The sequence below is a fragment of the Neoarius graeffei genome, chromosome 10, assembly GCF_027579695.1.
Source record: "Neoarius graeffei isolate fNeoGra1 chromosome 10, fNeoGra1.pri, whole genome shotgun sequence".
Classification (NCBI taxonomy): domain Eukaryota; kingdom Metazoa; phylum Chordata; class Actinopteri; order Siluriformes; family Ariidae; genus Neoarius; species Neoarius graeffei.
This window is the reverse complement of record NC_083578.1, coordinates 57588130-57605468: the sequence shown is the minus strand read 5'-3', so window position 1 is coordinate 57605468 and position 17339 is coordinate 57588130. Positions and strand designations below refer to the sequence as shown.

At 43.8% G+C, this 17339-nt stretch overlaps 1 protein-coding gene across 2 annotated transcripts; it reads left to right on the top strand.

Moving 5' to 3' along the window:
- The first annotated feature begins 372 nt into the window (after positions 1 to 372).
- Positions 373 to 16878, top strand: LOC132893123 (clumping factor B-like). Of its 2 annotated transcripts, none has more exons than XM_060931935.1 (7): positions 373 to 679; positions 12089 to 12157; positions 12350 to 12418; positions 12601 to 12669; positions 12862 to 12930; positions 13090 to 13164; positions 13259 to 16878. In XM_060931935.1, exons 1-7 carry the CDS (start codon positions 659 to 661, stop codon positions 13313 to 13315), a joined length of 429 nt encoding a protein of 142 aa, XP_060787918.1. In that variant the 5' UTR covers positions 373 to 658; the 3' UTR covers positions 13316 to 16878. The 2 variants fall into 2 exon arrangements, with proteins under 2 accessions (XP_060787918.1, XP_060787917.1); XM_060931934.1 differs by lacking the exon at positions 373 to 679 and adding an exon at positions 10760 to 11580.
- The last annotated feature ends 461 nt before the right edge of the window (positions 16879 to 17339 follow it).

The window sequence follows — 17339 nt, the reverse complement described above, 5'->3', positions numbered from 1 at the left end:
GCTTTGTGTGCTAAACCCGAAGAACTGTCCACTTCCCGAAATAGCACCAGTAATTTAACTAAGCATTTACAGAGGTGCCATAGTAACATGAAGTTAGCAAGGAAGCAAGCGGAGGATGAGAGTGGCGATAAAATCACAAAGCAGCCAAAATGAACGTTCTGCCGCTCTGAGATGCTCCTTCAGCCTCAGGAGGTTCGGAGACTTGTGGCGGAGTATGTTGCTGAAGATATGCTGACAGTTTGTTTACATTTTTGTCCTGTATAACTGAGTTGTTTTTTTTCTGGTCGGAAGTCAGACTAAAGTGATTGAGCTGCCTTTCCTTCGAGGGCTAATATGCCTAAGCACTTCAATATCATTAAAAGCACTTTGATTTTGTTATTTCTAATTCTGTTTTTTGAAATGTGACTAGACCCCTTTCACTGACGTCACCCGAAACCGGAAGTAAACAGACCCTGCGCTATTTTGGAAGACCAACAAACTCGTGATAAGGGGATAATAACGGCAGCGGTATGTGAACCCACGAGAATAAAGTGGAGTGGCAAACGACTTAAACAAATCTGAGCTGTTTTATTTATGATTTATTGGCCCAACAGTAGACTTGAAAGAAACCTGTGTGAGACTTGGCAAAAAACTGTGGATATAATGGATAAGTCTGTGCATGATCTGCGGACACTTTGAGGTAAGCAAACGCAAGAAATTCAGATTTAAAACATGCTAAATTAGCCCCAAGTTGATAACTGTATGAGGAGCAAGCCTCCCAGACTTCTACAATTTAATAATAATAATAATTTAGGATGGTTTGGGGCTTGCTCGCTGCTGCCAGGTTGGTTGTTGAGTAGCCTGACTTTTTTTTTTCTTGCGTGTGGTATCATTGTTGACGCGAGGTTGTTTTTTGAACACGCCAATGCGGACACGATTTCCCCTGATGGGTTATGACTTCAGACGCGATGCGTGTGTGGAGTCCGTGTGATATGTGCGTAAGATAGGCTTCTCATGTGTTTGGAGATCCGCGCTCCGAGGCAAGCGCAAGCACACACACCCCCAAGGGAAAAAAAAGGGGCCCCCCGAAAATAATCGGCATAGTTCAAACACTGAGTGTAGGCACTGGGTGTAAACAACAAATAGTTTACAATGTCTGGGTAGCAAACAGACGGCAGAATTGGTGTCAGGTCCTCCTTATGTTTCCATTCTCCCTTGCCGCGAGTCTTATCATATGGGTCAAACCCATCAATCACAGCGAGTTTCTCCACATACCGTGCCCTTTCTGCAGCTGGTAATGTACTCACATAACCAGAATTATCATCCATCGTGTCACTTTACTCTCGCTCGTACTGTGTTTTATATTGTGAGTGCATGTACTTGGTTTTCCAATATGGCGCCTAACAAAATCTCACGGCGCGGTGACGTCATGTGAAAGGGGTCTATAGCTAATAGTCCGAAAATTAACCATGGTTTTACTATGAAAACTAACCAAGGTTTTACCATGGTTTATAGTTATTCATGGCTTTCGGGTAACCACAAAAACCATGGTTCATGACTAGTTTAACCAGGATTTCACTATGGTATAGTCTTTGCCATAAACCATTTTTTTTTTCAACCAAACCATGCTTTTTAAACCATGGTTCTTATTCAAGTTTCAAAAGTAGGCTTACAATAATTCACACAGCAAACAATAAATAGCCTAATTGTATCCACAAACGTAAAAAACCTGCTTAAATGACTTCATGCTTCCATCTGCCTAAAATGCATAAAAACAGAAGACTCACTGTATATAATTAAAGTTTTTATTTTCCACTAATAAATCAATGTCTGAGGGATCAGGGTCCATCGGATCCAGCTTCAGCCCTAGGTGTGTGAGAGAGGAACAGAGAAAGAGATACAGATTAATGTATGTATGTATTTAGCTAGCAAAAGATAACAATGTTTGCCATAGGCTACTAATGTATATGGATTTCTATTTTACGGCAGTGTCAGTGGGTCAAAAGAAATGTTAGCCTAAAAGGAGAATTCCAGCCAATTTCAACATGCAGTTGTATTGCAGCATTTTTTTTTGTTAAGCCCTATCCTGGCCATTCTCATGGGGCATGGATTGTTTACATGTAAAAACTTGCCAGAATTCTCCTTTATTATACAATGAGCTACACAGGCTGACGATGGATTAAGACTGTGGTGACCTTCCTGATGCCTGTGTTTGTGTTCACTGTTGAGTACACTTACTGTGTTTTCTTGAACAGCTTGCTGACATTGTTTCACTTATTCCTGACGGCTCCCCTCAGGACGGATAGTTCCACATTGGGAAATTTCTGCAGAGTGTATTCTGCAAAGTAATGTGAAAAACAATCCCATGTGATTAAACAGTAAAAGACATGCAACATTCTAAAGGTCAGTTTCTTTTGTGATAATGGTGTGGTACAACATAAACAATGGCAATAGTAGTGGTGTTAATTTGCAAAAATGGCATATACTGTATATCTTAATACATGCAGCAGATTAGACACACAAAATGGCTAAACTTACCAAAAATAGCTTTGACTGCGGTGGCCTCCAGTGGTGGTTTTATTTCATCTTTGGCACTGCCCTTTTGTCCAGTCAGGGACGAGGTGGCCATCTCTCTTTTTGAAAATACAACTCCTAGCAGGTCACACACCAGCTTGGTCAGGAGTTGGTGGTTGCATCTTTACAATTTAATTTTGTTGACCCTGAGGGTTCCTCCAATGACAACCTTGAAATTCAGAAGAAAAAAAAACCACAAACTTGTTATATAGGCTATATGAAGCCTCCTCACCCCCATCAGTTAACATTGGCTGACAATTCTAACTTAACTTCATGATCTACTATAAGTTTACTGATAACATTTGGACATTTTAACAGGCTTGTTTGACTTGACAGCAGGCTATTTTATTTGAGGGATGGCTGGCTCAAGGCTATTGCTTGGGAGGTAAATGGATGCCCTTACAAAATTCACTTGCATCATTTGCCTGTTCTTGGTTGACTGGTTGGCTGGTGATGGCTGGTTGGGGCCTGGTGATGGCTGGCCAAGACCTCAGCCAGCATATTTCTCAGATCTAAGAAATCACAGAATTGTGTCACAGAAATCACTATTACCATCTACATTTTCAAATATTTTTGTCCGCTTTAGTTTAGACACATCTGAAATCTAAGTTACTACACTATTTGAAGAAAGAGTAAAAGCTTCAAAATCTGGCCAATAAATTTATCAAGTCCAAACTTGCCATTAAATGTATCCAGCTGCCGGCTTAACTGCTGCCGATCTTCCTCCAGTTCTCTGACATGCTGTTCGAGGCGTTTACATTTTGAACAGTCCTTTCCCTTAAAAATAATAAACAGGCACAATCACAGATGGCAACATGGCCCAAAGTGTCACAACAGGGGTCATTGCAATACCTGGCCAAACCCCCCTCTGGGGAACCATGTAATAACATTGTGACATTCTATTCAGGTAATACCATTTGTTACTATTCAAGGACCCACTGATTTCTTTTTCTTTTCATGTCATGCTTGATGAATTAGGCTACTTACAGCAACTTGTTCTCTCCTGGGTTCTTCACCCTGAAATAGATTGAAAAGGAAAGACATTATGTAATTGCATGATTTGTCATAACAGTCTTTTAGAGAATAGGCCTACATAGTTATGCAACTTGTAGCCTTGTTGTGGTTTAAATAAACCAAATGGTGTAAGGTTTCAGAGACCGAGCCCTAAATGCAGATCAGTTTGGCAGGTTTATTCTTTTAACAGTCACAGGGTCAGGGCAGGTGAAAAGATTATGCTTCAATGCAGTCCTCAACACATCCAAAAGAACAAACTATCAAAGGTTCCAAGCAGAATTCCAGATTCCACTGGTTACTCACGGAAAAACAGATTCACAAAGAGTGTCAAGGTCAGGCAATCAGTGACAGAGCTTAAGTAGCAGTCCAGCACACAGAATTGAACAGGAAACAGCTGACACTGATTACAATGGTGATTGAGTCAGGTGACAAGGGTGAGGCACAAGGGGGGGTGTGGCAGGAGACCAAAACAAAGGGCACATGGGACATCAAAACAAACAGTCAACACACCCACAGTACTACATCTGTCCAGTGGGTGGCCAGAGTTCAAGACATTCAGACTAACAGTACCCCCCCCAACGGACACCTCCCAGCGTCCCCCGGGCAGACATGCGATGCTGACAGCGAAAGTCCCTGATAAGTGTGGGGTCCAATATGTGCCAGGCCAGGACCCAGCACCTCTCCTCAGGGCCATAGCCCTCCCAATCAATGAGATACTGGAGCCCACGGCCCCGGTGCCAAATGTCCACCAGCTGTCGGACAGTGTATGCCTCAGAGCCATCGATGGGGCGGGGGGGGGCTTGGGGGCAGGATGCATGGGACTGCACAGAAAGGGCTTGACCCTAGAGACATGGAATGTGGGGTGGATACAGCGCAGGGGTAAGGGGAGCTTGAGCCGGACCACTGTGGGGCTGATGACTTTGGCAATGGGGAAGGGCCTGATAAAACGTGCTGTGAGCTTGCGAGACTGTCTTCAGGGGCAGGTCTTGTGTGGAAAGCCATACGTGTTGTCCCCGGCGATATCGAGGGGCCCAGGACTGACACTTGTTGGCCTGGACCTTCATCCTGGCAGCAGAGCGAAGCAGGGTGGAACGGGTGCGCCTCCACGTTTGGTGGCACTGGCAGATGAAGGCTTCCACTGATAGAACCCCGACCTCCTTCTCCTGTTCTGGGAACAGTGGTGGCTGGTACCCCAAGGAGCACTCGAAGGGAGATCGACCTGTGGCAGAAGAGATGTGTGAATTGATTGCATACTCCACCCATGGAAGCTGCTGGCTCCAGGAGGATGGGTTCTGGGACGCCATACAGCGTAGCACAGTCTCCAGCAACTGGTTTGCCCTCTTGGTCTGGCCATTGCTCTGTGGGTGAAAACCAGAAGATAAACACACAGGCACCAAGCAATCTACAGAAAGGCTTCCAGAATGCAGAAGTGAGTTGGGGGCCCCTGTCTGATACCACTTCTACAGGCAGCCCATGTATGCGGAATACATGTTGAATCATCAGGTTAGCAGTGTCTTTGGCAGATGGAAGACCAGGCAGGGGAATGAAATGAACAGACTGAGAAACAATCCACAACAGAAAGAATGGTAGTGTTACCGGCTGATGGGGGCAGACCAGTCATGAAATCTAAGGTGTGGGACCATGGTCTTTGGGGCATAGACAAGGGTTGCAGCAGGCCAGCAGGGGGTTGAGTGGAGGTCTTGTTTCGGGCACAGACCTGGCAGGACCGGACAAAGTTGGTAATGTCCTCCTTCATGGACGGCCACCAAAATCTCCTCCCGATGAACGCTTGGGTTCGTCGGGGTCCAGGATGGCAGGACAGCTAGGTGGAGTGGCCCAACTGCAGCACCTGTGAGCAGACAGAGTTAGGAACATACAGACAGTTAGTGGGACATTGACTGGGGCCTGCTTCATCTGCTTGAGCAGCCTTCACAGCAGATTCCACATCAAACAGAGCTGCCCCCAAAATGCAGCAGGAAGGGAGGATGGTGTTAGAGTCTGGATTCGTCCGGGACATGGGAAACTGTCAGGACAGAGCATCAGGCTTAACATTTTTATGACCAGGGCGGTAGGACAGGGTGAAGCTAAACCTGGAGAAGAATAGGGACCAGAATGCTTGTTGGGGGTTGAGTCTCTTGGCTGAACTGATGTATTGCAGGTTCTTATGGTCAGTCCAGACCAAAAATGGCAGCGGGGCGCTCTCCAACCAATGCCGCCATTCTTCCAGGGCTAGCTTCACTGCAAGCAGCTCCCTGTTCCCCACATCATAGTTCTGTTCTGCTGGTGACAGACGGTGAGAGAAGGCACATGGGTGTATGCGATTATCCTTAGCAGAGTGTTGGGAGAGCACAGCGCCAACACCCACCTCAGAAGCATCTACCTCCACAATGAACTGCCGGTTGGGATCGGGTTGGATCAGGATCAGAGCAGAGGTGAATCTTCGCTTCAGATCTTGAAAGGCCTCCTCTGCAGCTGTGGTCCAGACGAACTTGACCGCTGAAGAGGTCAGGGTGGTGAGGGGGCGGTTACAGTGCTGAAATTTCGGACAAAGCGCCAATAAAAGTTGGCGAAGCCAAGGAAGCTCTGCAGGTCCCGTCGACTAGCAGGTGTGGGCCATTCCAACACTGCCTTGACCTTACATTGGTCCATTTGGATGCGCCCCAGGGTGATCACATACCCGAGGAAAATGACCATCTCCTGGTGGAACTCGTATTTTTCCACCTTCACAAACAGCTGGTTCTCCAGAAGACGCTTCGGGACCTTACGGACATGGACAATATGCTCAGTGAGTGACTTGGAAAAAAAAAAATCAAGATGTCATCTAAAAACACAAATTGGTTGAGCATGTCCCTCAGGACATCATTGACTAATGCCTGAAAAACCGCAGGGGCATTGGTAAGGCCAAAGGGCATGACCAAGTACTCATAATGACCTGAGGTGGTGTTAAAGACCGACTTCCATTCATCCCCCTCGCGGATATGGACCAGGTGGTAGGCATTCCTTAAGTCCAGTTTGGTGAATACCTTGGCTTCTTGGAAGAGTTCAAATGCTGACGACATGAGAGGGAGTGTGTAACAGTTTAATAGTGATATCATTTAAACCATGGTAATCAATGCAGGGGCGTAACAAACCATCCTTTTTTCCAACAAAGAAAAAAAAAAAGGCTCCTGCCAGAGATGAGGAAGGGCAGATGATGCCTGCAGTGAGGGACTCTTGAATGTACTTGTCCATAGCTTCCGTCTCAGGCCATGACAGGGAGTACAAACGACCTCTAGGGGGAGTTGTGCCAGGAAGGAGGTTAATAGCACAATCATAGGGGTGGTGAGGGGGTAAGGAAGAGGCTTTAGACTTACTGAATACAGGCTTGAGGTCCATATAGTCCGGAGGGACGCCTGACAGATCTGGAAACTCCTTGTTGACATCAGAGACAGGTTTCGACAGAGACAGGTTTCGACAGAGACAGGGCCTGAAGAAGACAGTTTGAGTGGCAAAATGGGCTCCAACCCATAATACACCTCCCTACCTAGTCAACATGTGGGTTGTGCTTAATAAGCCATGGGTAGCCAAGAACCACTGGAGCATGAGGGGCATTAATGACAAGAAAGCGTAACTGTTCATGATGGTTGCCAGAGAGGGTGAGGCTCACCGGAGCAGTGATGTGGGTAATGTTGGCCAATTTCACTCTAGTCAACGTGTTGGCCACCAGGGGTTTCTCCAGGCTCTCGGTAGGCAGGCTCCACTGACTCACCAGGCTGGCGTCGATGAAGTTCTCCTCGGCACCAGAGTCAACAAGGACTCCCACCTCCAGTTGTTGATCTCCCCACCAGAGGACAGCTGAGAGAAGAGTGCGCTGAGTAGAGAAGGGGTGTATGGGGGTCACGCTCACCAGTACCCCCTCACAGGTGAGCGTTGGCTTTTAGCTGGACAGGAGGCAACGAAGTGACCTGGTTGGCCACAGTACAGACAGGAATGTGTGTTGAGTCTTCTTTGCCTTTCCTCTTGGTCAGGTGGGTGCAGTCCACTTGCATGGGCTCTGGTACTGATGTGGTGGTGGGAGGTGAAGGAGGGGGCATGACTGGACTGACGAGGCCTTCCTGCTGTGGACCCAAAGGTCCTGGCCCGGCGGCATTGCTGTAGCCTGGTGTCAATGCGGATTGCAAGGTTGACGAGGTCCTCGCAGGAGCCAGGCAGATCGTGAGAAGCCAACTCATCTTTGATCTCCTCCGACAGGCCATTAAGGAAGGTGTCAGAGAGCCTCAGTGCCCCACCCTGTAGTGGTGGCAAGAGTTTGAAAGTCAATGGCAAAGTTTGACACTGACCTATGACCCTGGCACATAAGGAGTAGCTCACGGGCAGCCTCATACCCTTGCTTGGATTGATCAAAGACTCATCTCAGTCAAAAACTCCTGGAAACTTCCACAGATTGTTGACTGAGCATCCCACACTGCAGTTTCCCACTCTCTGGCACACCCCAACAGTTGGGTAATCACATAGGCAACCTTTGCTTGATCAGTGGGGAAGGTACCTGGTTGTAGCTCGAAGATGAGGGTACACTGAGACAGGAAAGAGCAGCAGGTACCAGGTTCGCCAGCGTACTTCTCCGGTGAGGGCAGTCATGGCTTGCAGGCTGGTTGTGCAGTTGAGGCAGACTGTGCAGACGTGGAAGCAGACTGGGAGAGTTGGAGTGGCTGGATCTGGGCTGTCAGGTCTCTGATGCTGGCAGCTACTTCCTCCAATTGGGCTTGTTGGCAGCCCAGAAGCACTTCATGCTGTTTGAGATAAGCCCTCAGGTGCTCTGGATCTGCTAGGTCCATTCTGCTCTGATTGTACTGTAAGGTTTCAGAGACAGAGACCTAAATGCAGATCAGTTTGGTAGGTTTATTCTTTTAACACAGTCACAGGGTCAGGGCAGGTGAAAAGATTATGCTTCAATGCAGTCCTCAACATGTCCAAAAGAACAAACTATCAAAGGTTCTAAGTAGAATTCCAGACTTCACTGGTTACTCACAGAAAACCAGGATAAGCTTCATAGGCAAAAACAGATTCACAAACATCAGAGTCAAGGTCAGGCAATCAAAGACAGAGCAGAGAAATGACAGAGCTTAAGTAGCAGTCCAGCACACAGAATTGAACAGGAAACAGCTGACACTGATTACAATGGTGATTGAGTCAGGTGACAAGGGTGAGGCACGAGGGGGGCGTGGCAGGAGACCAAAACAAAGGGCACATGGGACATCAAAACAAACACACTGTCAACACACCCGCAGTACTACAACTGTCCAGTGGGTGGCCAGAGTTCAAGACATTCAGATTCTAACAAATGGTCCAGATCATTTCAATCAATTTGATGACAAATGAAAGAACTTGCACTAAATCTCTGCTGCCTTTTGTGAAGTAATTTTTCCAAGTGGCATGATGAAGCATGGCCTTTCTTTTCAGTCTTAGACATGGATAATTAATAGATTAGAGAATTTATTTAAAACATTAGGCCAGTGAATTAGTCTGGGCAAAAAAAATTGTCTATAGTTAGGAAAAATGTAAGGTACCTTTTTTCTCTTTGGCTGTTCTTCATCTTCCGAGGAATATTGAGTTGGCTTTTTCCTCCGCCTCCCTCTGCCACACTCCTCGGCACCTGAGGCATTTATGAGTTCTTCTCGTTTGGCTACAAGTGTTTGCTCATTTTCTTGAGAATAAAAACAAAACTGGTTTGTCAATACAACCCCGATTCCAAAAAAGTTGGGACAAAGTACAAATTGTAAATAAAAACGGAATGCAATGATGTGGAAGTTTCAAAATTCCATATTTTATTCAGAATAGAACATAGAGGACATATCAAATGTTTAAACTGAGAAAATGTATCATTTAAAGAGAAAAATTAGGTGATTTTAAATTTCATGACAACAACACATCTCAAAAAAGTTGGGACAAGGCCATATTTACCACTGTGAGACATCCCCTTTTCTCTTTACAACAGTCTGTAAACGTCTGGGGACTGAGGAGACAAGTTGCTCAAGTTTAGGGATAGGAATGTTAACCCATTCTTGTCTAATGTAGGATTCTAGTTGCTCAACTGTCTTGTACCCGGACCCTTCTTCTACGCAGCCATGATGCTGTAATTGATGCAGTATGTGGTTTGGCATTGTCATGTTGGAAAATGCAAGGTCTTCCCTGAAAGAGACGTCGTCTGGATGGGAGCATATGTTGCTCTAGAACCTGGATATACCTTTCAGCATTGATGGTGTCTTTCTAGATGTGTAAGCTGCCCATGCCATACGCACTAATGCAACCCCATATCATCAGAGATGCAGGCTTCTGAACTGAGTGCTGATAACTTGGGTCGTCTTTCTCCTCTTTAGTCCGAATGACACGGCGTCCCTGATTTCCATAAAGAACTTCAAATTTTGATTCATCTGACCACAGAACAGTTTTCCACTTTGCCACAGTCCATTTTAAATGAGCCTTGGCCCAGAGAAGACGTCTGCGCTTCTGGATCATGTTTAGATACGGCTTCTACTTTGAACTATAGAGTTTTAGCTGGCAACGGCGGATGGCACGGTGAATTGTGTTCACAGATAATGTTCTTTGGAAATATTCCTGAGCCCATTTTGTGATTTCCAATACGGAAGCATGCCTGTATGTGATGCAGTGCCGTCTAAGGGCCCGAAGATCACGGGCACCCGGTATGGTTTTCTGGCCTTGACCCTTATGCACAGAGATTCTTCCAGATTCTCTGAATCTTTTGATGATATTATGCACTGTAGATGATGATATGTTCAAACTCTTTGCAATTTTACACTGTCGAACTCCTTTCTGATATTGCTCCACTATTTGTAGGCGCAGAATTAGGGGGATTGGTGATCCTCTTCCCATCTTTACTTCTGAGAGCCGCTGCCACTCCAAGATGCTCTTTTTATACCCAGTCATGTTAATGGCCTATTGCCAATTGACCTAATGAGTTGCAATTTGGTCCTCCAGCTGTTCCTTTTTTGTATCTTTAACTTTTCCAGCCTCTTATTGCCCCTGTCCCAACTTTTTTGAGATGTTGCTGTCATGAAATTTCAAATGAGCCAATATTTGGCATGAAATTTCAAAATGTCTCACTTTCGACATTTGATATGTTGTCTATGTTCTATTGTGAATACAATATCAGTTTTTGAGATTTGTAAATTATTGCATTCCGTTTTTATTTACAATTTGTACTTTGTCCCAACTTTTTTGGAATCGGGGTTGTATACAAGATACAATATGGCACAACACCAAATATTTTATGTGGTTGAGCAACACAGACACTATTAAATCAGTCATAAACAAATATTTAAATGAGCAACACCAACCTGTGGCCTGCCTGGGGGCATAAGGTCATCATAATACAGTCCTAAGACCTTGTACTTCTCAGTAGCTGTACTGGATGTTGGCTAACATTTTGAATTACACATTTTGGATACCATTTTGGTGTGTTTTTGGATTATTTATCATAGGTGAAATTGCCAGTTGTATATATGTTTTTCTTACCTGACATGTCCAGGATTTTTGCTGGATACAGGTCCTTCCCCCATCTGACCATGACTTCTTGGTTATTTGGCCAGTCCTTTGGATTAAGAGCATTTGGTCTTAAACCCGTGCCAGCCAAATTGACCAAATGTAATGGCCCAATGCCTAAAGTATTTTCCTCGAAACAACTAAATAAACCGTACATGTTTGCCACTGCCATCATGAAAAAATCAGTCTTCGCTGCAGAGAAAATCAACCGAAAATAACAGCGACCCCCAACGGTCAAAATGCTAGCTACTCAGAACATTGAATGTGATTGGCTGAGTGGCATTCGCATTCACTGCACACGCCTCAGTCACGTCCGCACGCGGCAGCCAACTTCATCAGGAAAGCGCGAGTCAGACTGTGCTGACTGAAGTTCAAGCCATGTATCGACGACGATTGGGTCCATACAAAAGATATTTGAGTGATGTTGATGTCGACATCCCAAGAGAAACGTCTCGAAGAAGATTGAATGTAATTGTAAGTATTAGTGTTTTTGTCTGTTTCACTTCTGAGACTTTGGGTAACTTGGCTACAGCCGTCTCCACCATGATAACTTTAGTTAGCTAATGGGCTAGTGCCTTAACGTCAAATGTTATGATTGGGTCCACATAAACGCTGTTTGTTTGACGTTGTGTGTTGTCGAGAGTCCAAGAGAAACCACGCGAAGAAGATTGCATATACCTCTAAGTATTGATGTTTTGTCTGTTTTACGTAAGGCTTTAGGTAATTGGCAAGCAAACTTGGCTAGAGCCGTTTCCACAATGTTGTAACTTTAACTGTTAGCTTGTTGGCTAGTGCCTTCCCATCATATTTTTTCTCTACTCTGCATCGTTTCAAATTGATCACAGTCGCCAACAGGGAGGTATGGCTAGTGTTTAGTAAATACGTAGGCATTGTAGACAGGCACCTTAATTATAAATGGGAAAACACAAGTTTATGACATTACTTTTCTTATAATCTGTCACCATTTTATGTGTTGTATCAGGGAGATATTCCCTACCCCTCTGAACTTGAAGACGACGAAGCTCGAGACCCTGAGACAGACCCTAGTGAGGTATGTAGACAAAGCACTTCTATCTCTATTCTGCACCGTTTCAAATTGATCACAGTTGCCAACAGTGAGGTATGGCTAGTGTTTACTAAATATGTAGACATTGTAGACAGTCACCTTAATTATAAAGGAGAAAAACACAAGTTTATGACATTACTTTTAATCATCTGTCACCACGTGTATGTGTTGTATCAGGGAGACATCAACTACCCCTCTGAACTTGAAGACGACGAGGCTCGTGACCCCGAGAGAGACCCTAGTGAGGTATGTAGACAAAGCACTTCTCTCTCTTTTCTGCATCGTTTTAAATTGATCACAGTCGCCAACAGGGAGGTATGGCTAGTGTTTACTAAATATGCAGGCATTAATTATAAATGGGAAAACACAAGTTTATGACATTTACTTTTCTTGTAATCATCTGTCACCATTTTTATGTGTTGTATCAGGGAGACATCCCCTACCCCTCTGAACTTGAAGACGATGAAGCTCGAGACCCCGAGACAGACCCTAGTGAGGTATGTAGACAAAGCACTTCTCTCTCTATTCTGCATCGTTTCAAATTGATCACAGTCGCCAACAGTGAGGTATGGCTAGTGTTTACTAAATATGTAGACATTGTAGACAGTCACCTTAATTATAAAGGAGAAAAACACAAGTTTATGACATTACTTTTAATCATCTGTCACCATTTGTATGTGTTGTATCAGGGAGACATCAACTACCCCTCTGAACTTGAAGACGACGAGGCTCGTGACCCCGAGAGAGACCCTAGTGAGGTATGTAGACAAAGCACTTCTCTCTCTTTTCTGTATTGTTTCAAATTGAGTTTATGACATTACTTTTCCTGTAATCATCTGTCACCATTCTTATGTAGCCCTTACTATTCTTTGTAGTGTTGCACTTTTAATATTCATGTTTTGATTCATGTTTCCTAGGATTACATCAGTGACTCCTCAGATGATGATGCGGACGAGAATGACATTCACATACAGTACCAAAGAAGCACAGAGGTATGTAGGTATTTCACTCCCTCGTTCTTGGTGTTAGGCCTAATGGGCATTAGGGATGCACTCCCATTGAGTTAAATGGCTTTTTGTATTTTAGGAACCTTTCCATCTTCATATCCAGGGAGTGCTGTCACCAAAGGTCAAACCATCCTGATGATCTTGGTCTTCATTCTACGTCACAGATTAAGTGGAGAAGGTCTAAGTGATTTCCTAATGTTACTCGATATTATGTTACCTGGTACTCTTCCTGCCACAAAATTCCTTTTTGACAAATGTTTTGTGTCCATCAACAATCGTTTTGAAATCCACTTCTACTGTGAATCTTGTCAAGAGTACATTTGTAAGGACAACAACGTAGTTGATGTGTGTCAAGAATGCCAAAATCCTTTCAACAAAACCCAGAACCTTAGGAATGGGTCATTCTTCATTTATCTACCATTAGCAGGGCAACTGAGAGATGTACTAGAGAACCAATTAAAAAATGTGTAGACGTTTATAGACAAGACTTCGTGGACTTGGGATGACAAAATATGTGATATATTTGATGGGGACATCATGAAAAGTTATATTCAAAATGGCATGATGGGGAAATTTGATCTATCACTTCTATGGAATTGTGATGGTGTGCCCGTCTTTGAATCTTCCCAATGCTCCTTGTGGCCAATCCAATTCACAATAAATGAATTACCACCTACTATTAGGAAAGAACATGTTCTATTGTCTACACTTTGGTTTGGCAAATCAAAGCCAGTCATGAACACATTCCTTAAGCCGTTCATAGATGAAATGGAAAGTTTGAAGGATTGTGGCTTTGAGTGGACTGATGGTGAGGTAACTCGTAAAAGCAGAGTGTTTGCTGTTGTTAGTGCTTGTGATTCTGTAGCCAGGCCATTACTGAAACACAGTACACAATTTAATGGAAAGCATGGCTGTGACTGGTGTCTTCATCCTGGTGAAAGAGTAGCTAAAGGTCACGGCTATGTAAATGCGTACCCCTATCTAGATCCACCTGCAGATATGAGACAACTAATGGCCCTTTTCCACTACCCTTTTTCAGCTCACTTCAGCTCACTTCAGCCCGACACGGCTCGCGTTTCGACTACCAAAAACCAGCACGACTCAGCTCGCTTCAGCCCTGCTTAGCCCCTAAAACTCGCACCGTTTTGGAGTAGGGCTGAAGCGAGCCAAAGCGAGCCGAGTGAGGCTGGGGGCGTGAGCAGACACTCCCCTGTGCACTGATTGGTGAGGAGGAGTGTCCTCACATGCCCACACACGCCCCGCGAGCGCGCTGGGATCTGTAAACACCGCAAACCCGGAAGGAGAAGAATTACGAATTACGAGAATTATGAAGCCTTATGCGCCTCGCCTCATCTATACGCTCTTGCCAGTATCTGTTGGCGTTGTCGGTGACAACAAGCCACAGCACCAAGACCAGCAACACTAACGACTCCATGTCCTCCATGTTTATTGTTTACTATCCGGGTCGTGAGACTACCGCTTAAAAGCTCACTGATGTCACTGTTTGCGCTGCTTAACGACATCACCTGACGTCCACCCACTTTCGCTAACTCCACCCAATGTGTCCACCCACTTCCAGCCAGCACGGTTCAGCGCGGTTGTAGTCGAAATGCAACTCCAACAGCCCCGCTCAGCCCGACTCAGCACGGCACGGCACGGCTCAGCCCGACTCAGCCGCGTTTGTAGTGGAAAAGCGGCATAAATATGTGGGAAGATGACGCAATTCAGGCCTCACGGGAGGGCCGCCCTGTTCATGGCATGAAAGGTGTGTCCCCTCTTCTTACCACTGTTTAACATAATCACTAGTTTCATACCAGATTATATGCATGCTGTTCTTTTGGGTATCGTCCAGCAATTTCTTACTTTATGGATTGACAGCTCATACCATACTCAACCCTGGTACATTGGTACTAAAGTAAATGTCTTGAACAGACGATTGCTAACTGTGAAACCCCCTAAAGAGCTTACACGTACATCTTCGTCACTTGACAAAATGAAATTTTGGAAAGCTTCCGAGTTCAAAAGTTGGCTTCTTTATTATTCTATGATTACCCTGAATGGTATATTGCCAACACAGTATCTTAATCACTGGGCACTTCTGGTTTATGCACTGTATACACAATGAACGACATCCATCGGCAGGTCTTGGAAAAGGCTGATATTGCGTTAAACAAATTTGTCCTACAGGTGGAATTATTGTATGGAAAGGAACATGTCAGCTTTAATGTTCATCAGCTTACTCACTTATGTGAGAGTGTGAAGTTATGGGGCCCACTATGGTGCATATCTGCGTTTACATTTGAGGGCAATAATCTTAATTTGATGCAATATTTCCATGGAACCCAGTGCGTACCTAGACAGATATGCCGAACTTTTCTTTTGTGGCGTGACAGAAACATTCACAGTTACATCAAGGATAAAAATTCTACTGTGTTTGACTACTGTAGTAAACTGCTTGGGAAAAGAGTAGTCCAGAGGCATTTGACTGTAGGCGATTTTAATATATTTGGTGCACCTACATTTACAACCCTCTTATGTTAGGACTGGGACTGTTTTGGCCTCTAGAGGCCGCTGTTATTTCCATCTTGTCATGTTTGTTTTGGCCTCTAGAGGCCGCCACTGTGTTTTTGTTTTTGTCTTGATTGCCTGTTTCCTGCCCCGCCTTGTTCCTTAATTGTTTTGTGTATAAATACCCCTCTGTCCGTTCCCTTGTCACGGAGTCTTTTTCCTATGCTATGCTGTTAGTGCTAGTTCCCTCTGGCCCATGTACCTTGCCTGTGTCTTAGTATTCTTGGTTTTGTTGCTTTCTTTTGGACTTTGTGGCTTTTGTTTTGACCTTTGAATCTTCTTAGCATTTGAGTTTTTGCCTCTTCTTTTCTTAGTTGGATTTTGGACATTGATCCTTGGGATATTTTTATTTTTGTCTATCTTCTGAGCTTTGGATTATTCTTTGTTTTTTCCCTTGGATTGTATATATTTTTGTAAATAAACTTTTTTGATACTTTTCTACTTCTGCCTCACGCCTCTGCAGTTGAGTCATCCCCCTGGTGGCCTAGTGGGGGTTTGCTGGATTATCACACCAGCGAACCAGGTTTGAATCCCAGCAAAACCCTAACGTCTTGCCAAGACAATGTGCAGCTGTTGAAAAGTTTTAATGTTTTACTTGAGAAAGAGCCTGTACAATTTTTTATAAGGTTTTTTATATAAAGGAACACTTTATACAACAGCAGGATACACACGTATGAAGAAACGTACTAACTCAGTAGTGATGCTATGCAATGGAAGCTTCATTCAAATTCAGGATTTTGCCCTTCTGAAAATTCACTGTAGTTGTGCTCTAGCTAAATGTACTTGTAATGAGATACCTGTGATTTTTTGGTTATCCTCTTGAAGTGAAACAAAGTGTTGTGCAGAGACAGACAATTGAGAATCTGTATTGATTTCATTGTAGAGGTCTGTGAGAAAAAAGAAACCATTGCTGTTATGGCTTCATCACTACATAAATGTGTTTTCTTAGAAATCAACAGAAGACAGTATGTCGTCCCTTTAGTGAACATTATTGAAACTGATTAAAGTTTTCTTTTATCTACAAAGTTTTGTATTGTACTTGTATTGTTTGTATTTGTATTTCTTGTGGCAGGGTGGACTATTGTTCCCTGAATTTCTATTCCTGGATTGGTCCATGTCTTTTCTCATGTAATCAGCAATAAAACTCTAAAAAAAAAAAAAAAAAAAAAAAAAAAAAAGGTCTGTTTCGTCCGTCACTCAATACAACTTCTTTAACTATATTTATTTATTTTTTAAAATCTTAAATCTTGGTGACCTGAAAGGCGCCATGTAAAAAACACATGCTTGTTGTAGGCTAATTTATTATTACTATTATAGTCTTACATTTACAGTTTTTCCTACATTTTAGTTTAAAATTACATGCAGGAAATTGCTTTAAAACATACTACTTTGCATTAATGTAGTGTCACTATAATTTAGTAATATGGGAATATATTAAAGTACACACTAAAAAATACTATTCATTTAAATGTTGAGTTGAAAAAACACTGACCCAACAATTATGTAACATTAGCCTAACAGTATAGTTAAAATAACCCAGTCTTTATGTTAAATCGTCAACCCGACTCTTAGGTTGATTGCACCCAATCGTT

Bases quoted from the DNA above. Each gene is read 5' to 3' on its own strand.
- LOC132893123 (XM_060931934.1), top strand. From the start codon at position 11,485: ATGTATCGACGACGATTGGGTCCATACAAAAGATATTTGAGTGATGTT. The intron at 11,581-12,088 runs GTAAGTATTAGT...GTGTTGTATCAG, and splicing joins GAAGAAGATTGAATGTAATT to GGAGATATTCCCTACCCCTC. The intron at 12,158-12,349 runs GTATGTAGACAA...GTGTTGTATCAG, and splicing joins CTGAGACAGACCCTAGTGAG to GGAGACATCAACTACCCCTC.